The following is a 21,363-nucleotide window of genomic DNA, read 5'->3' on the forward strand; positions in this document are numbered from 1 at the left end:
CAAAGCAGTTGGCTTTTTTAAAAAAAACTGTGGCGCTGACCACATAGTAAACACTGCAAATATCCGCACATGTGTCTGGGCCCTTAGAAGCCACATTGCTAAGTGACATTCTTCTATTGCTGAGGGAAGTGGAGTTATGGAGTTATTTATTGCAATAGTACAGCGATATGGAGGTTACATCTTCCATTGATTTCATGACTCTTTCATGATTAGACTGATATGATACATATAGTTATAATGTTGTGACCATTGTTCAGTACACAATCTCATGAGGCTGGTCCTATGGCCCTAGTGAGAATACGTGGGGGAAAACTGATGCAGCAGTACAGAGCTGAGCCAACAAGAAAGGGTGCCAAAGGTAGGCCAATGACTTAGCGAATCGGAGCTACCGGTCACCATCTTCAGTCGATTCGTATTGTCATCAGGTCTCCTCACCGATATGAAACCTGTGGGAGCATGCGTTGTAGGACTGTCAGGAATCAGCTTCAACTGCAATTGGCTTCGGCAATTCAAATCGATGGAAGATGGTGACCGGGAGCTTCGCCGCGCTCTGCATTTAAGGGTCAGATTTAACGAATGCACTTGTGGGGAGCTAGTGGGGAAGGGGGCAATGCTAGGAAGTTAAGGGGGGCTTTTGGTACTGGGGGTTAGTTCTCCTTTAATATACAGTTTAATATTCCAAATTCATGATGGATGTGTTTTTGTTTTTTTTACCTTCTACCCCCTCCCCGTTATTGTTTCAATTCCTGCATCCCATAGTAGCCGAAGGGTTCAGTATTGTAATTTACAGTTTTGTAAATTAAGCCATTGGTACATATTTCAGGTACTGTGATTGTTTTGCCAATGGAGAATTCTGCAACAACTGCAACTGTACAAATTGCTACAATAATCTGGAGCATGAAAATGAACGTCAAAAAGCAATCAAGGTGAGTTATTTTTGTTATTATAGTTTGTGTTTTAATCTTTGTTTTATCAATGTGTTGCCTGAATTTAAGCCAGTTAACCTAAAGCTACCACCCTCAGTATTGACATAAGTAGGGTTAGAACCAACCAGTAGCCAATAGGATTCTTTTTACATATCACAAACGGGTGTTTTTTTATCTGTTGTTGTCCCCGGGCTTTGGAGGTTTTTGTTCTATCAATTTTGAGTAGTTTTATGTATTTATTTTGGATCTAGCCCTGCATTATTTGCACCAGACAGTGTTTAGCTGCTGGTCTGACTTTGCTTTGTGTTTTATGTGCTGAACCAGAATTGAAAGGAGCAATAATGAAATTATTTTTAGCATATCTAAAGTATGGTGATCGAAATTACATAAAACTCCCTAATCTAGAAAAGCATTCCAAAGCACTGTAGATAACCGATCTTATACTTAAATGCCTCAGATTGCTCCTATGCATTAAATTAATAAAGTCATAAATATAAGCTAAACTCATCTACTGCTTAGCAAAATAATGTACTTCTTTTATCCCAAAATTGGGTTGTGTGGTTTTCAGCATTATAGCAGTCCAATCAAATGTCTCATACATACATACATAATTATTTAAATGGCATTATTTTACATCTGTTACTAAAGAAATTCTAAAAACAAAATACCTCAGCCTGATTTTTTTAAGGATTCCGGCAAATGCCAGAGGGGCTGCCATAAGAGGTCATAGAAAGCCACTATTTACTGGGCTGGTGGGATGCTGATTGGGCCTCTCTGTACTTGGAATGCCAGGGCCTATTTTGACTTCCAGTCCAGACCTGCTCTATTGTATAATGCAAATTTTATTTTTGAGCAACCTTTAAAAGTTCTAAAGTAAAGTTCATGTATTCATATAGTTTAAAAGTTCTATGAATCTATTTACATTGCTTCCAGTATCTGTCCTTTTCTCTTTTACTCTCATTGTTAATTATATTTCCTCCTTTTCATGTATGGTCATTCATTTGGTTGGGCTTGTGCAATAAACGTTCTTAAAAAATCTGAACTTCCAAAAATAGGTATATATTTATTTTTCTTTTACAGACCTACATGATTGGAGGAAAAAAAACCATGACAGTCTCTTTCTATAGGAATAAAACCCCTCTTAGGCTCAGTCATTAAACCACTTTTTACTTTTATATTTTAGACAAAAGTTAATTATTGTAAACAATTTTTTAAAAATATGCCTCTGTCTGCATAAAAACACCTACCTATATGCAGGGAAATGGAACTGTCCCAATTCTTTTATAGGCATGCTTGGATAGAAACCCAGAAGCATTCAAGCCAAAAATAGGCAAAGGAAAAGAAGGAGAATCTGACAGGCGACACAGCAAGGGCTGCAACTGCAAACGTTCTGGTTGCCTCAAAAACTACTGTGAATGCTATGAGGTAAGGTGATTCTTAACCACACTATAAAACTCTTCAATATCCCTATATCAGGACACATAAACCGTTATTTCAGGACAGACCAATACTGAAATATCGAATATGTTCTTGTATAATGCAATATAAAATTGTCTCTGTCCTGCTTTTTGTTTCTTAAATGAGAAGTTGTCTGTAAAGAAAAAAAAAAAAATATATATATATATATATATATATAGAGAGAGAGAGAGAGAAGCAAAATGGATAGTCCTCCTCCATGACTATGTGATCTAGGGAGAGAGGAAATATTAGCCCTTGGGTGTGCAACAAATTATTGCGGTCAGTGGGTTTAACAAACAAATCTGTATACAGAAATCTCTACGATATACGGTAGTGTCTAGAAATGTAACAGATTCCTCACTGTGTGTGAGTGTAAACCCAATCGTAGGAACACAAGAATCTAAGTGTGCTTTGAATTCCAACAAACATTATACCAACAAATAATCAATGTAGCGCCACCATTTAAAGCAATTTTGTTTGTATAGTGCATGACATACATGTTCTGAAAGAAATTCATGAAGATGTTGTCGTAGGTAGGGGTGATGTTGGACCCCATGACAGTCCCCTGTACCTGGAGGAAAAATTTATCCTGGAACAAGAAATGGTTCTTATGTAAAATTAGGTATAACAATTCCTTAAAGGAAAACTTTACCCCCAAAATGAATACTTAAGCAAGCAGTATTCCTTTTGTACATACTTACCATCCCTGCACTCATAAAATTCACCATGTAATCTATAAACACTGGCCCTTATTGCGTACAGCATACCCTGATATTCCAGAATTCCAGGAACCTCCTTTACTATCCTACAAGCGTCCACAGAATCTCAGGGATAGGCTTGTAAAAGCTGATCTGGGTACCCAACGAGGTAGCACACAAAGGGTCTTGGCACCCTTAACAAATGGCATGTTCCCGTGTGGTAGGTGTAATCAGTGCTCCAGTGTTATTCGCGCCAATAATTTTACTCATCCATATAAAGGGAGGAAGTTTGAGTTACGAGGCCACTTTACATGTGATACAGAATATGTGGTGTATATGCTTAAGTGTCCTTGGACTTGCTTATGTTGGGCAGACTGTCCAACCAATACGGGATCGTATCAGTCAGCATAAATCCTTACTAGCCCATTTTCACTCAGCACGACATTCCGTAGCAACCCTCAGATTTCTTGTGTTTGAGTCTATTGCCCCCCCACGTCGGGGGGGGGGCAATAGACTAAAATTTCTCTCTTCTCTGGAGTTGTTGTAGATACATACATTGCAAACATTTTCCCCATAAGGGCTCAACAGAGAATATGATCTATATGCTTTCATGTGATTAAAAAACATTATGACACACTTCCACTGGTTTGTGCTTGGGACTGTTTAAATATGATATTCTACACATTCTTTATATCTTATTTTCTGCTTATCATATTGTTAACTTTGACAAATATGTTTTTCTGATGACTGAATGATATTATTATTATGTTTTGCTGGCACAATTGTGTTATACTGTTTAAGTTTAAGGGTATTGGTCGATATAGTTACATAGTTAAATTGGGTTGAAAAAAGACAAAGTCCATCAAGTTCAACCCCTCCAAATGAAAATCCAGCATCCATACACACACCCCTCCCTACTTTTAATTAAATTCTATATACCCATACCTATACTAACTATAGAGCTTGGTATCACAATAGCCTTTGATATTATGTCTGTCCAAAAAATCATCCAAGCCATTCTTAAAGGCATTAACTGAATCAGCCATCACCCGGCAGTGCATTCCACAACCTCACTGTCCTGACTGTGAAGAACCCCCTACGTTGCTTCAAATGAAAGTTCTTTTCTTCTAGTCTAAAGGGGTGGCCTCTGGTACGGTGATCCACTTTATGGGTAAAAAGGTCCCCTGCTATTTGTCTATAATGTCCTCTAATGTACTTGTAAAGTGTAATCATGTCCCCTCGCAAGCGCCTTTTTTCCAGAGAAAACAACCCCAACCTTGACAGTCTACCCTCATAATTTAAGTCTTCTGTCCCTCTAACCAATTTAGTTGCCCGTCTCTGCACTCTCTCCAGCTCATTTATATCCCTCTTAAGGACTGGAGTACAAAACTGAACTGCATACTCCAGATGAGGCCTTACCAGGGACCTATAAAGAGGCATAATTATGTTTTCATTCATTATTTGCTTTAGTAGCCACAGAATGAGACTGCCCAGAATTAGACAAACGTGTTATCTACAAAGACCCCTAGATCCTTCTCATTTAAGGAAACTCCCAACACACTGCCATTTAGTGTATAACTTGCATTTATATTATTTTTGCCAAAGTGCATAACCTTTTTTTTTCCAGTTTAGACAAATCACTCTGCAAAGTGGCAGCATCCTGCATGGAACCTATAGTTCTGCACAATTTAGTTTAATCTGCAAAAATAGAACAGTACTTTCAATGCCCACCTCCAGGTCATTAATAAACCAAGCAAGGGACCTAGTACAGAGCCCTGCGGTACTCCACTAACAACACTGGTCCAATTAGAAAATGTTCCATTTACCACCACTCTTTGTAGTCTATCTTTTAGCCAGTTCTCTATCCAGGTACAAATACTAAGTTCCAGGCCAACATTCCTTAATTTAACCAGTAACCTTTTGTGTGGCACTGTATCAAATGCTTTGTATATATTACTTAGCAACATTAGTCCACATCCCACTTATGGGTGTGGCTTATACTTTATGCTTTAAAAGGATGTGATGTCATTTTATACTTTATTGCTTGATAAAGAAGCGGGAGCTTCAAAACGCTGTGCTTATTACTTGCTTGATAAGTGTTTTCTTGACAAACAAGCAAGTTGTTGAGAGAGAGAGAGAGATCCTTTTTTATGGCTTCTTCTTTCTTCAAATTTCCCTGGGGCAGACACATGCGCAGTAGAATGAAATAGCCAGCTTTTTAGTTAAAGTTTCCAGCTCTAATGCGTATGCTTAGCTGCGTGAAGAAAAAAGAGGATCGCTCTGTGGTGCTTGCTGGAATAACCCTGGCCCGGTGCACCAGCCGAGGGTTTCAGTTAAGTAGATATATTCACTTGGGGGTGCCTAACATTTGGCATTTCCTTCTCCTTTAAGTGATCAACTGGTAGTCCGGGATTGACATTTTGGGCACCCCTGATTTAAAAGCATCAGCGCTGTTCCAAGTTCTGGACGGCAGGAAAGCTGAGTGCAGGGTTGTTTATGTCTAGCTAGTGAGAAGGCTAACATTAGGGAAAATAAAACTCCTGTGTGCTGCTTTCCAGAATGCATCAGGCTTGGGAGGCAGCCCTGTATAAGTACATGTATGTGAATATACAGTATGTATATGTGCATATACTGTATTTAAAAAAGTGCTCTGTTAGTAATGGAAAATGGAAAAAATAAATGGAAAAAAAAATTGCTACATTTGGTCATGTATTTATTGAAAAAATAAAAATATAAAAAATTCACAAGGTTTCACAAACTTTTCTTTTTTTTCTTAAAACCCAGACTAACAATGTTTCTAGTGGTTATTATTTTTTTTTAAAAAAATGTATAAACAATTATGTCACTTGATATGTATTAATAGTATTCTATATTTGATCCTGACATATATGCACCCCATCTAGTAATATTAAAAACACTTTTATGCTGTTTTCTTTAATGGTCCTGTTTGTAAGACAGCCCTTGATTTGTAACAAATTTTGTTTTTGTAAGTTTTTGTTTTTGAAGACTCAAATTATAAGATTTTAAGATACAACTTTGTCTCATCATGTATTAGTTTGCACATTCTTCATCCACTTCTAGTAGTGATAGTATGTTAAATGAGGCTGAGGTAAGTCAGTGATGGGAGGTGCGACAGAGGGTAAAAGCACTGGGAAGAGAGGGGGAATGGGGTTACAGCACAGAAAGGGAGAGATAAGAGTCTTTAGGGTAAAGGATAGAAAGTAAGTGACGGAGGGTTTAAGAAAAAGAAAGTGAGACTCCTATTCCACTCTGTGCAATTCGCTATTGAGTGGACTGGGCCAGTCCAGATTGGAGGTGGGCTGAACCAATCAGGGTTGGCAGTGGGCAGGGCCAATCAAGGTTGATGGAGACTGAGCCAATCAGGGTTGGGCTGAGCCAATCATGGTCAGAGGGCGTGCTAGGCCAATCGGAGTTGGGGGAGGCTTGGCCACTTTAAGTTGGTTGCAGGGGCAGTGAATGGCATTAAGTAAAAGCACCTGGCTTTATGTGCTGCCTCTTTGCAGAGCCAGCCCTGTAAACGGACAGCTGGGGAGTCTGGCTCATCAAAGTGAGCACAGGACCAAAAACCTGGGACGATTGCCCCCCCCCCCCAACCCTGATGTTGGCCCTGTGATTATATGACACTTTATTTTGTAAATATTAACCCCATAGATGTGAAACTCCTCCATCTAATCCATATAAAGGTTGGCATAGCTCTGTAGGTGGAACAAGCCAAAAATGTTTGTTTAGTCTTTCACCCCATCACCCCGTCATCTCCAATCAACCTCAGGGGGAAAACAGAAAAAGACGGCAATCAATAGTGTGACTCTTTATCCACAGAGTAACAATCCCAAGTGGTAACAGTATCCTGCTAACCTTTTATTAGCTGAATTCAAGCAAATCAAAAAGATGCACTGTTTCTCTCTAGAAACCAACCATGTAGGCGTATACCTATACCTTTCTATTCTGTTTGTATCCAATGGCAGGATCAAAGAGTATCACATACAGAATATAATGGAAGATTAGTTCTGGAATTGTGTTTTAGCAAACAAAATTCCTTTTATTAATACTTTTTTTTCTTTTCAAAGCTCAGATGCCCAACTCTTATTGAAATTTATGTAGAATTCGATCTAAAATATAAATTATACATTACACCTTTATAAATTAATTGAAACTGTAACATTATTTTTAAAAAACAAAACTATTTAAATCAATTTCAATATTTAGTCCATTTCGTACTAGCGTTTGTAATGTCTATATCTGCACTGTGCAATACCTTTTGTATGTTATTTCGGTGATTATATTGCAATTTCTGTGATTTTTAGCCATTTGATTGCATTTTCAGCTCTGCTCACTTATTTCTGCCCACAAAACCTATTTGGCCATGCTAAAATATTTAAACTGTGATTTTGACTAGTGATGGGCGAATTTGCGCATTTTCGCCGAAAAATTCAATAATTTCCAGAGAAATTCGCCCATCACTAATTCTGACTGCTGATTACACTAGGTGCAAAAAAAGGATTGATTTTTTTGGTTTTTCTTGATTTTAGTGATTTTATTGCATTTGTTCTTTGTTACTTTATTTTGCCCATGGAAAGTTTGTCTGCTATATATCCATTTGGGGGTCTCTGTCGCAACATAGTTTGGTTTATCTATGCATATTGGGCATCAAACTGTTCAGTAGACCCTCGGCGTTCATATTTAGAATGTTTTATGCTGAATCATTATGAAATGTACAGCTTATAATAGGGTAAAATGCAAGCTTTGTGATGATTTTCAAAAATCTCAGAAAAACCAATACGTTTAACATAACTTTGCAGTTAGGTAGTTTGCTGTAGAAATACATATTTACCCATTTTTCATTCGTCAGAATGTGTACTTATAAAACGTATAAAAATATATAGTTTTCCTCTGTCCGTTAGGGGGTCGTATGGCAAATTCATTTTCATTTGGGTGCCTCTGTGCATCACATAATTTTGTTTATTTATGCATATTTGGCTTCAACATGTTCAGTAGACCCCTGGTGTTCATAATTAGGACATTTTATGCTTTTATGGGGTCAAATGCGATGCAATGCATTTTCAGAAATGTCATTAAAATGCGACTTTTAGCATGGCTTTACAATTTGGTACTTTGCATTAGAAAGACATGGTTAACCATTTTTGATTTGTCAGAATCTGCACTTTCCAAAAATATATGGTTTTCTAGGGACTCTGTGCTGTTAGGGTGCCTTATGGCACATATTACACATACCAGGTGCTTATATTGCAGTAACCAGTATGTCAGCCCTAAAAAATTCATCTGCACTGATTTCATTTGGGGGGCTCTGTACGCCACATAGTTTGGTAATCTAATCAAATGCACCATGGACATCAAACTGTTCAGTGGACCTCTGGCATTCATATTTAGGATATATTTTTTTTGGTACCGAATGCTATGTGGAAGATAAGATGCTAGAAATTTAAAGATTTAAGGAAAAACCGACAAATTTGGGAAAGCATTGAGACTCGGTAGTTTGGAGTAGAAAGACATGTTATCCATTTTAGATTCGGCTGAATATATACTTTCCAAAAATATTTTTTTTTGGGGTGGGGGTTTCAGTGTATTTTTTTGTGTTTCTACCCATAAAAAAATGCAGTAAAGGTCATGATTATTCAGTTGCTGAAGTGACTTCTGGGACAATTAGTATATGCTAACTTCATTTTAGGGTGTGTGCTGTGCATGCTGGGTGCAAGGAGTTAGTAAGTACAGATAGCTGTATGTTCTGAGACTTATCTGACTGAGAAAAACAGCCTTTTCTTTTCTCTGTTTGTAACATAGTAACATAGTAAGTTAGGTTGAAAAAAGACACACGTCCATCAAGTTCACTGTAAAAAACCCCTTCCGAATATTTAGGCAGAACCTCTTCTAATCGGAATGGGTGACCTTGTGTCAGGTGGTAAATAAAGCATTAGAGAGATTATTATATGGTCCCCTTATATATTTATACATAGTTATCATATCACCCCTTAAGCGCCTCTTCTCCAGCGTGAACATCCCCAATTTGGCCAGTCTTTCCTCATAGCTAAGAGTTCCAATACCTTTTACCAGCTTAATTGCCTTTCTCTGTATCCTCTCTTATACAATAATGTCCTGTTTGACTGATGGAGGCCAAAACTGTACAGCATATTCTAGATAGGGCCTTACCAGAATGACCACTTCCTGCCGTGTATAAATGCCTCTTTTATTACAACTCAAGACCTTATTTGCCCTTGATGCTGCTGACTGCCATTGCTTGCTACAGCCAAGTTTATCATCTACGAGGACTCCAAGGTACATTTCCATAATTATAAGTGGCTTGGATATTTTTACAACCCAGGTGCCTGACTTTACATTTATCAACATTTAATCTCATTTGTCACTTAGCTGCACAGACCCAATACCGAGCCCTGAGGGACCCCACTAAGAACCTTACTCCAAGCCGATAATGTACCATTAACCACCATCCTCTGCATCCGATCCTCTAGCCAGTTTCCTATCCATGTGCAAATGACTTCACAAGCACAACAGACCTTAGTTTAGAAAGCAGTCATTTGTGGGGCACAGTATCAATCGCTTTGGCAAAATCCAAATAGATCACATCTACTGCCTCCACACTGTCCAGCATCTTACTTAAATCATCATAAAAAGCAATTGGATTTGTCTGACATGACCTATCCTTCATAAAGCCATGCTGATTGCTGCTCATAATGCCATTCACTAGGACAAAATTTTGAATGTGATCCCTTAATAAGTCTTCAAATAATTTGCCCACCACAGATGTCAAACTTACTGGCCTATAATTGCCAAGCTGAGATCATAATCCCTTTTTAAATATTGGAATGACTGGGGCGTAGCCGCATGCCGAACCGGTAAGCCGCAAAGCAGAGGAGCTCTGCTATTCAATTACCCTGTGCAGCCCATAACTGACCCAAAAACCTGTGAATAAGCAGTCGGGACGGCTTTCTGGACAACGCAGTAAATAAGGTACCGGCGATGAGGAGAAACAATCAATATAGTCAGCGTGTGCGCACGGAAACGGCTGCTAAAATAGAGCAGTACACCCGAGGCACCAAACAAGATGGCGCCTGCACTTCTTCCCCTTCCCTGGAGAAACAGGCCTCATAGGGGAAGGGGAACAGTAAAACACGGAGCTGACCATGCAGGATGTACTTGCTGCCATATCCTCCTGCCAATCTTCATTGACAGCAGCCCTTACCACCAAGATAGAGGAAGTGAAGGTTGAAATCTTGCTGAAACATGATGTAAAGAACATCCGGGAAAGAACAAGAGCCGTGGAGGAGCGGGTGGGGGCCATGGAGGATCGTACTGCTCCCTTGCCCAATGAGATCGCCCAGCTACACAAATTGCTGAAAAAGGCCTCTGATCATATGCAGGATATGGAAAACCACCAGGCGCTCAAATATCAGAGCGGTAGGCTTACCAGAAAAAAGTGAGGGACAGACCCCTGAACTCTTTGCTGAACAATGGCTGAAAGAGATGAGTGGCAGAGAGGGCCCATAGGGTACCTACACGAGCCCTGCCTCCTGGAGCCCCTCCAAGACCTTTCCTCATAAAACTGCTGAACTACCGCGACAGGGATACGGCACTGAAAGCTGCAATAACCAAAGGTGATAAATACTACCAAGTGTCATTCTATCCAGATTACTCAGCAGCCCTGCAACGCCAATGTAATACCTTTTTTGAAGTAAAGACGCCTACGTGATATGGGGATTCCCTACAGTATGATCTTCCCGGCCAAGCTGCAGATCACAGATGGAGGCAGAGTGCAGCTCTTTGATCAATCAGGCAATGTAAAACACTGGTTGGACAACCATCCAAGGGCCCAGCAACTGAGCCCACCTAGGCGCACAGTAGCCCTCTGCGTCAGTCATGATAAAGTAAAGGCCCATCCAGACCAGAGGGTACCATAAGTAACCTGTTTTGGGGTACCCCACAAAAGAAATGACTGGAACTGTTTAGCCCCATACACCTTAAGAGACAGTCCCTCTGTTTTTTTGGTCCAGGAAAGTTGGGACCTCCAGAGGCAAAGAACGGGTCCCTCACACCCCAACATATTATGCCAAAGAAGACCACTATCCCTTTCTATATGCTATTATCAAGGGCCAGTACATTATACATTAAGGAGCAAATCTCTGACTGCTGATCAAACTGCCCTTTGGGTTCCAAAAAAGGAAAATGATAATACAGTTTCACTGGACTTGGTTATTTCTGATGGACTAGTTACTGGTTACAGTTGTGAGCTCTCACTCTCCTATGCTGTTTGAGGAGGATACCGGGTGGGGGGAAAGGTTGGGGACTTGGGGTTCAGGCCCGGACTGGCAATCTGTGAGTTCTGGCAAATGCCAGAGGGGCTGCTGTAAGGTGCCATAGAAAGTGACTACTAAGTGGGCTCGTGTAGGCTGTTTGGGCCTCTGTGTACTAGGAATGGCAGGGCCTATTTTGAAGTCCAGTCCTGTTGGGGGTTATGTATGTTGTGTATGTTTGTCTTAACCCTTTTCATTTGCCAAAGTGGAACCAGACTAATCATCCATATATGCAGCAGATGAGTACCAAAGAGGTGGGAGAAGTGGGTGAAATACACTTTCTTAAATGTATTTCTCTTCATGTTAATTGCAATGGCGGTACAACATAAATTTACGCTTTTGTCCTGGAACATTAGGGGTATAAATGACAAAGTCAAGGGTCAGTGATACTAAGCCAACTAAGGAAATCGGGGGGCGGACCCTATCATGTCGCAGGAGACACACCTGGTGGGAGAAAAGATAAGGGCCCTAAAGAGACATTGGGTCTCAAACGTATACCATGCAGAGTACTCTACATACTCTAGAGGAGTGGCCATAATAGTGAGGAAATCCCTTGGTTTTAAATTTGAATGACTAATAACAGACAGATTAGGGAAATATTTGATACTTAAAGGCCAAGTGAACGGCAACACATATATCTTTATTAATGTGTATATTCCACCCCCAGCAGATATACAAACTCTTAATGAGATCCCACAAAAGGTAGCGACACTGGGCAGCTTCCTCACGATCTGCGCAGGTGATTTAAACATGGTCCCTGACCCCAAATTAGATAGACTCCGTCCCATAACAAGCGACTCCAGAGCCCTAGCGCATTGGCTAGATGCAACTGGCCTCACTGATGTATGGAGATGGAAAAACCCCCAAAGGCAACAGTTCTTCCTCAGCATTATCCAGAATAGATCTTATACTGGTTACTACAAATTTACTTAGGAAAATAGACACAATTAATTTTTCCACTCAGGTGTGCTCTGACCATGCCCCGGTGGTGTTAACTTTAGATGGATCTGATACAGCTACTGCATTATTATGGAGACTCTCCCCCAAGTGGATCTCTAACCCTAAAGTAGCAGAAGGATACGCCCCATTACTAGAAAGTTATTGGCAGGAAAACCCAGGGACAGCCCAGGAGAATGTAGTATAGGACGCAGGGAAAGCTCACACTAGAGGTGAATGTGTTTCACTAATCTCTGCAAAGAGAAAAGAGACAGAGGCTGACATTGAGGCAGCCAAAGTGGAATTGGCTAAACAAAACATGGCAGCAGCACAGAGGCACATAGACCTATTGCTTATTGATAAATTCTCCAAGAGTGAACTATATAGGAAAGCTGCATGGTATGATAGAGGGGGGGGGGGTTAAAAATGGGAAACTGCTGGCCCTACTAGCTAAAGGAGATGCTCCACATACAGTGATACACAGTGTTAAAGGAGAAGGATTGGACCTGATTGTGGATAAGAAGCAATCGGTTGACAGATTTAGGCAGTACTTTCAAAATACGTATGCTGCTCTTCCCCCAATCCCTACAGAAAATCTGGCAGTTTATCTAGCCCAAATAGAACTCCCTTATCTTTCACATCCCATGATGGATGACATTGAAAGGGACATAACAGCTGAAGAGATAGAGAATGCCATTGCAGATATGCCTGCAGGACGCTCCCCGGGTCCGGATGGCCTTCCTGCTGAGTGGTACAAGGCTCATACTAAGATCCTAACTCCCAGACTAACCACGCTATTAAACAATATCGCACACAGAAAGTCCCTTCCAGAGTCCTGTTATATTGCCAACATAGTTCTGATACCAAAAGTGGGGAAACCACCAGAATGCTGTGAATCATATCGTCCCATCTCATTGCTGAACTGTGATGCAAAAATATTTGCAAAGGTCCTAGCTCATAGGGTAAAAAGAGTAACTTCAGAATTAGTGCACCCAGACCAAACTGGTTTCATGCCAAGCAAGGCTACAGACATCAATATTCGGAGGCTGTATAATAACCTGGCTCTAGACCACAGCAACAAGATCAGTAGAATAGTTGTGTATTTGATACAATATCATGGGCTTATTTATGGGAGGTTTTGACTAAATTTGGTTTTGGTCAACGCTTTCTGGAATGGGCCTTTTACTTTAAACCTAAGGCTAGGGTGCTGGTGAATGGTTTGCTATCAGACGAGGTGCAGCTGGGGAGGGGGACAAGACAGGGGTGCCCCCTCTCCCCACTACTGTTTGCCCTAGCCATAGAGCCTTTAGAGACGAAGATTAGGGACTCCCCAGACATAGATGGTCTGAAAATTGGCAGAATTGTGGAGAAACTATCTTTATATGCCAACAACATGCTTCTTTATTTGGCTAACCCCTGCAGGGACTTAACTAAGGCTTTGGAATGCATTGAGGAATTTGGAGAATTTTCTGGATTGCGAATTAACCAATCAAAGTCAGTTATTTTGCCAATTGATCCACTACCCCCTGGGACACCAGAGAGGCTGGGTCAATTAAAGGTGGTACAATACTTTAAATATCTAGGGATTGTGATACAGGCAGATTTTTAAAAAATTTAAAAGCATAATTTAACCCCAGTAGTCAAGTCTCTTAAGTGCCAACAGAGGTTTGGCAGAATCTACCTCTCTCTCCCTGGGAGGATTAACTTATTTAAGATGGTTTTCCTTCCCAAGTTTTTATATTTATTTCACAATTCGCCTACAATACCCCTGGAATCAATGGTTTAAGTATTTCTATTCCATTCTACGTAAATTTCTCTGGGCGGGAGAACATCCACGGATGGGCTTTATAACCCTAGAGGCCCACAACTGGCGGGGGCCTTGCTTTGCTCAGGTTGTAGTTTCTAGCGAGCCAACTTACCTATGCGCATTGGTGGATAGCTCCACAGTCCGACAACCCTTCCACTATGCTTGAACCTGTGAACATGGGCTCACTGGAGGCTTTGGCTAAATTACTATATAGAGGATCCTTACTGCACTGCTCAATTACTACACCAATGGCTACAGCAGTGGAAGTGTTTAAAAAAGCACTAAAGATTGTCCATAAGGCAAGACCTGTGTGGTCCTGCTGGACGCCTCTTTGGGGGAACAGGGAACTCCCACATTTCAGGGATCTTCCAGATGTACGTTGCTGGGCTAGTTGGGATAGTCGGGATATTGTAGAGAATGGGGACTTGAAGCAATTCCAGAGCCTTCAAGGCACTTACCACACTCCATGTTTTTCCGGTACCTCCAGCTCAGGTATGCCTTTAGAACCCAATTTCCTAGCAGACCCATTGAAATAGTAGAAACTACTCTAGAAGTTTATTTGAGAAAAGAGTACCTAAGGAAACCTACCACCTGGTTCTATGTCATACTGGGACAGGCCAGCCCTGATCCTTTAGAGAAAATGAGGAATAAATTGTCTGGAGATATTCCAGGCCTGGAGGAGGAGATGTGGACAGATGCACTGAGACAGGTCCCAGATATTACCATATCTGTCAGAGACAGGTATATTCAAACTAAGTTTCTGAACAGAGTGTAACTCGCACCATATAGTCTTGCAAAACTATATCCTATGGTTTCAGATCAATGCAACAAATGTAACCAGGAGGTAGGCACAGTTATACATGTATTCTGGGAATGCCAGAGAATTCAAGGGTTTTGGGAGGGGGTTCTGCAACACACCTCCCTAGTCTTGAATGTCCCACATTTCAGAACCCCACTGGTTTGTCTTTTGGGAGTAATGGACAATTTGGGTTTGAAGTCTACTGTCAAACATTGCTATCTACAACTTTTATACTATGCGAAAAAATCTATCCTTTTACTATGGAAACCAATTGACCCCTCGACCGTTGCCTTCTGGAGGGGACAGGTTAACAATATCTTGCCTTATCAAAAATTGGTTTATATAACTAGGGGCTGCCCCAAAAAGCTTGAGGGCATTTGGGGCGCTTGGTTGGAATATGAAGACACTCCCTAATATTGTGTTTTGCATGAGAGGGTACTTTAACTGATGGCTCCACTTTCAATATGTATGTTTTTTATTATTTTCGTCTGTGTTTGTATGATTTGTTATAAAAAATGCAAAAATAAAAACTTTAAAAAAAATATTGGAATGACATCAGCTTTTCTCCAATCTATATATACCATTCCAGATGAAAGCGAATCTGAGAAAATCAGAAATAGGGGCTGGTCAAAAACTGAACTAAGCTGTCTTAGAACCTGGGGGTGTATGCCATAAGGCCCTGGAGCCTTGTTTACATTAATTTTTATTAAAGCTTTATGGATCATATCCTGAGTCAGCCACTGACTAGATTGAGCTGAGCCATCAGTGCAGCTATGAAGTGAGCCTGGGAACTCAGACTCCTCTATTGTATACACTGAAGAAAAGAACTGATTTAGCACATTCGCCTTTTCTGTATCTGTTACAACCATACTGGTACCATTATTTAATGGAGCAACACTCTCAACCTGAATCTTTTTACTATTACCTTGGGGTTAGTCTTAGCCTCACCTTATTATTTGATTTTTGTATATTATTTTTGCATAATTTTTTCTTTTTTTTTTCTTTTTTCTTCTTTTTGTAATAAATATATTTGCTTTTCAAGTCGGGTGTGCTATCCATTATTTTTATATTTGTAATTCATATGGAGACCCTTATGGGGAGTCACCTATGGATCAGCAACCTGTAGTTTAACTGTAGGGTGTGCGCCTTCTATCCTTATTCTGTATATTCAATATATAGTCTGTCCCAACAGACTTGTAGTTTTTAAATGCCTTTCTCTTCTTTCCTATTAACTTCTTTACTTCTATATCAAGCCACATAGGGTGTTTCTTAGAGCTTCTGCATTTACTCCTTAAGGGAATAAATTGAGAACCGTAATGATTTAAAGGAATAGTTCAGTGTGAAAATAAAAACTGTGTAAATAGATAGGCTGTGTAAAATAAAAAATGTTTCTAATATAGTTAGTTAGCCAAAAATATAATGCATAAAGGCTGGAGTAAACAGATGTCTAATAAAACAGCCACAATCCAACTTCCTGCTTTTCAGCTCTATAACTCTGAGCTAGTCAGCGACTTGAAGGTGGGCCACATGGTACATTTCTGTTCAGTGAGTTTGCAATTGATCCTCAACATTCAGCTCAGATTCAAAAGCAACAGATATGACCCATGTGGCCCCCCCTCAAGTCTCTGATTGGTTACTGCCTGGTAACCAGGGTAACCAGTCAGTGTAAGCCAAGAGAGCTGAAAAGCAGGAAGTAGTGTTCTGACTGACATGTTATACATCAAATCACTCCAGCCTTTATACATAAAATTTTTGCCTAACTAACTATATTAGAAAGATTTTTTATTTTGCACAGCCTATCTATTTACCCAGTTTTTATTTTTACACTGAACAATTCTTTTAATATCATTTTAAATGACAACCATTTCTGTTCTGTGTTTTTAGCTGAAAATGTAATGTTCCAATCAATGCTCTGAAGGGCAGCCCTCTAAAATTAACACTAAAACACTAAAATTAGCTTTTCTGAAATTCATGGTTTTTGTTGCCCCAGTGTATAATCAATCCAATGTACAATTAACAGAATCTAAAATGGGTACTAAACAGTTTGATGCCAATTGTGCATTGGATGATCAAAGTATCTGGTACCTACAGACACCAAAATGATGTTAGTAAATACAAATTGTCCTGGAGGCTACTCGAAAAATCAACACATTTACTGCATATTTGTGGGGTAGAAACACAAAAAAAATATTGACCCCCCCCCCCCAAACCATATGTTTTTAGGAAAGTACACACTCGGCAGAATCTAAAATGGGTACTAAACAGTTTGATGCCGAGTGTGTCCTTACCAAAAATATATGGTTTTGGGGTGTCTGTGTATTTTTTAATGTTTCTACCCTGAAAACAAATACAGTAAAGGTGATGATAATGTGCTTATTTTATGGTGTCTAAACGCCAGAAACGTTGGTAACCCTATGCACAATGGGCATCAAAATGTTCATTTGACCCCTGGCATTCATATTTCGGATGTTTCTTCTTGGTACCTAAAACTATGTGGGAGATAAGACGCTAGAAAATGGAGTGTGAGGTGATTTTCATGTGTTTGATCAAAACCGGCAATTTGTGTGGGGAAATACAGATTTGCAAAATTATCCCTTTGAGGTGATTTTTTTATAGAAACTGCTACATTCAGAAAAGCTTTGATATTTGGTACTTTGGAGTATAAAGACATGGTTACCCATTTTGGTTTTGGCAAAATGTGTACTTTTCAAAAGTATATGGTTTCCTGGGGTAAACTTACTGTTCCAGAACACTGTTGAGTAACGCTGCTGCTCATAAGATCAATAACAGTACACATTGTTTTGAGATACATACAGGGAAGACCAGGAGACTGAAGATTGGTAGAACCAGAAGATGTAGCATAGGAATTTACACAGTGTATCTTTTTGATTTGGTTTCAATTAATAAAATCTGAGCAGGATACTGTTACTCGTGGGACTGTGACAGATACATAGCTTTCACTGTCTTTTTCAGTTTTCATCTGAGCTTGATTAAAGATGACTAGACACTAGTGGGGAGAAGTAGTAAATGAAAAATTGACTGTGCTCTGTATTTTTGTTGTTCAATTTATTCACCTAACCATTTAACAACTTCCATGTCTGCCATCTTAATGAAAGTTATTCAGAGACACTTGCTCTTCATGTGTTAGGTTAGAAAAAAACAGACTCTTTTACACCAAATCCTGAAGCATATCAAATGCAACCCTTAAATTACTGAGGTTATTTCAAAACTAGATGGTAAGATGACAGATTCCCCCTGAAAGACATCTAGTCCCTGAAGTCCAAGATGACATTTATTTATACTGCTACTAAGTTGTAAAGCACCGCTCATCACTGCCACACTAGGCCCCTGCCAATCAAAACTACTGTATATCCGACAAAATATTTTCACTGTTACTTTGTGTATAAATCTATTTGAATCAATTAAAGTTCCAAAATTCCTTGTTGTAGAAAAATAGGCCTTTAGAGAGAAGGGTTACTCAATCATCAGTCAACAATTTAGAAGATAATTTCAAAACATATATCTTCCCCTCCATTGCTTGCAAAGTTGATGCCTAAATGCTTTTCCTTTTAAACTCCTCCTAAATACAAGTGCCTAAGTACATACTAGATAGGCTATTTTTTTTTTTGGAATCACTTAAGCAAAATGTATTATCAGCTACAGGGAATATATGGAGACGTTTATTCTTGCATTGTTGGTGCTCTGCCTGAAAACAAATCCTTTCAATTATCAACAGTTGCTGACAGGGGAGTACACCATCATCCACATGTACCTGTATGAGGAAGGAAACATTTTGCAACTTTATGAAAAACGTGTAATGTGCAGTAAAAGTTAGAAGATCAATGTTTTTTCAATAGGTGTGCGAGATCAAGATAATTTTTTTTGCAAAATATTAGGGTTGCATCTTTTATATATACACATAAGGTGGGGTTGCATGCACACAGCTGAACAGGAGCTTATCTTCATTAAGCTAAAATTAGCAAAGTAGATCACCTCTCACCTGGACTCCGCTGCTAAAAGCACCCAAACCATCAAAATGACCCCTCTGTCAGCAAAGTAGAAACAACTGCTGCAAACACCACCCATGTTCCATTGGCACAGATTCTCCTTACTGCAGATTACTTGTAATAAACAGCAATTTTCAATTAGCACACCAGAAGGTGGTCTGACACTTCTGGAGAATTCTGGGACATCCCCTATAAGAAATAGCCAGTCACTATCTTCCTTTCTTTGGCCAGACCCAAAATAGATAAAGATAGAGGCTAGCAAACACCAGAAACATCCTCCTCCTGACCTAAGGACCAGAGACCACCATGACCAAGCATGGACACAGACCATACTTGATTCACATCAGCAACACTGTAACGAAGTCTCACCCTGGTGGTCTAGTGGGGGGACGGCAGGGACGCCAAAATTGGCGCCAAATTCAAAAGTATAAAAGGGGCATTCCCACAGTTTGTCATTGCCTGTGATAGGATTTGTTCCTGGTGCTTTAGCTGTTGCTATTCTGCATAAATCTGATCCTGATTATCTGTTTTGACCCTTGCCTGCCTGTTTGACTATTCTGATCTCTGGAACCTGACCCTTGCCTGAAACCGACCATGTCTCTGCTTAATCCTCCTGTTTGACATTCTGGTTTGACCTCTGCCTGTTAATTGACTCCGATTCTGCCTCAACCCATCTGATTGATCACCTGGTTTTGACCCTTTGCCTTCCTGACGATTCTGATATCCGCCTGCCTCAATCCAGCCTGTCTGACCATCCGCTTGCCTTGACCTTTTGTACCGTGACCTTCGGCCTAAAGACTCTGCTAACAGCCGTGCCCCTTTGCCAGCCAGAACATCTAGCCTTGCACCCCTCGTTAAGTCCAGGTGGCACCCAAGTATGCTGAGGGCTCCTCCAGGTGGCACCCAAGTAAGCTGAGGGCTCCTCCCGAAGCCCAACGGTGGTCACACTACTGGTGAAGCCGAGACCAGGGTGCTTGGCATTTGTTCTGGTATCGGGTGCCGGCCGTGACACAACACCCTACGAACGCTCTGGACAATCCAGGTTTCCGTAACACAGATTTGTTACATGGGAGTGTCAAATATGACAACTATCTCCCCGCAAGCTCACTGTTTTAACTTGCGGGACTGGGACTTTGCTGCTTCACCGAGAGCACCCTTGTGGTCCCCCCCCCAAGGGCCGTGACCCCAACAATATAGTGCTCACTTATGAAAGTTTATTCATGGTTTTCTAACTCTTATAATACAGTTATATATACAGTTATTTGTGTTACAATTATGGCAATTGGGTTTTTCAAAAATAAACTTTTGACCCATTACAATTGATGTAACCAACATTTTGCCCAGGAAACTTGGGGTCTTGACGTGTGAACTACATGACTTTAAATTTATTATAATGTCCATTAAGATCATCTTGCATAATGTACAGGGCCTCAACTCCCTGACTTAAAGAAAAGGCAGCATTTTAGATGTACCACTGCCTCTCCCCCTATATGTCTACAGGAAGATGCACTTTACTCAGAACTCTTTCCTAGATTTTTCCATAAATACTGTTACTCTTGTCTTTCCTCTACCTCAAGCAGACATAGGGGTGTTGCAATATGTCTACATAAAAACTTTCCATTGATCACTGCTAAAACATGTGTTGACTATAACGGTCAATACATTATACTCCAGGGAACTCTTTACGTACAGTCGTACACAATCCTTTTTTCATATATGCTCTAGTAAACACCCCCTTAACTTTCTTTAAAACAATAGCCAATACATTGCCCTGCCTTTCCTCTAACACAGGGCTGTCCAACTGACTCGTGGCCCCCCACATCAGTCTGCCTGCTGTGTCTGCTTACCATGTGTAAACTTTAAAAGGCATCCATACAGATTAAGGAGATTAACTGGCCCTGTATTGTTTATATCTCAAATTCAGACTGTATTCCCCTGCATTGTTCACACCTGTTCACACCTAACTCCCAAACTGAAACTACCCACATTGTTCACCTGTTCACACTCAACCAAACTGCTGAAGGGGAACCAGCACTGTGTCACTGTATGTAGTACATCTAAGAGTGGTCCTGATAGGTTTTCCTGTCTCCTGCACTATTCAGCCTTCCATGTGCTCCCTGTGTGTGCCATACTCTGCCTGTGTGCCCTGCTCTGTCTGTAGAACATAAGCCTGGTATTTTTTCTGAGGGTTTGTTAGCATTTGAAAATTGTTAGGGGTCCCTAAAGTGTTAAATCATGTTCTAGGGGAGTTGCGTTATCCACAGGGGAGGAGGAGGCATATGGATTTAAGGGTATGTTTTAATAAGAAATACTTACATTTTTCACGAGTGATAAGTGATATCCCTGCATTGAGCACCATTGATGTGGACATGGTCTTGAGGTCACAT

The 21,363-nt window shown here is 40.3% G+C and overlaps 1 protein-coding gene across 7 annotated transcripts in view; it reads left to right on the top strand.

Annotated features, from left to right (window-relative positions):
• The window catches only part of LOC108704110 (protein lin-54 homolog), a 204,522-nt gene that overhangs the window by 159,614 nt on the left and 23,545 nt on the right, over window positions 1-21,363 (top strand). For all 7 annotated transcript variants that reach the window (XM_018240502.2, XM_018240504.2, XM_018240506.2 and 4 more), the window contains 2 exons: window positions 824-926; window positions 2,214-2,351. In XM_018240502.2, coding sequence (XP_018095991.1) covers window positions 824-926; window positions 2,214-2,351 — 241 coding nt within the window. The remainder of the gene's footprint in view (window positions 1-823; window positions 927-2,213; window positions 2,352-21,363) is intronic.

Source organism: Xenopus laevis, chromosome 1S (genome assembly GCF_017654675.1).
Source record: "Xenopus laevis strain J_2021 chromosome 1S, Xenopus_laevis_v10.1, whole genome shotgun sequence".
In the NCBI taxonomy this organism is placed as follows: domain Eukaryota; kingdom Metazoa; phylum Chordata; class Amphibia; order Anura; family Pipidae; genus Xenopus; species Xenopus laevis.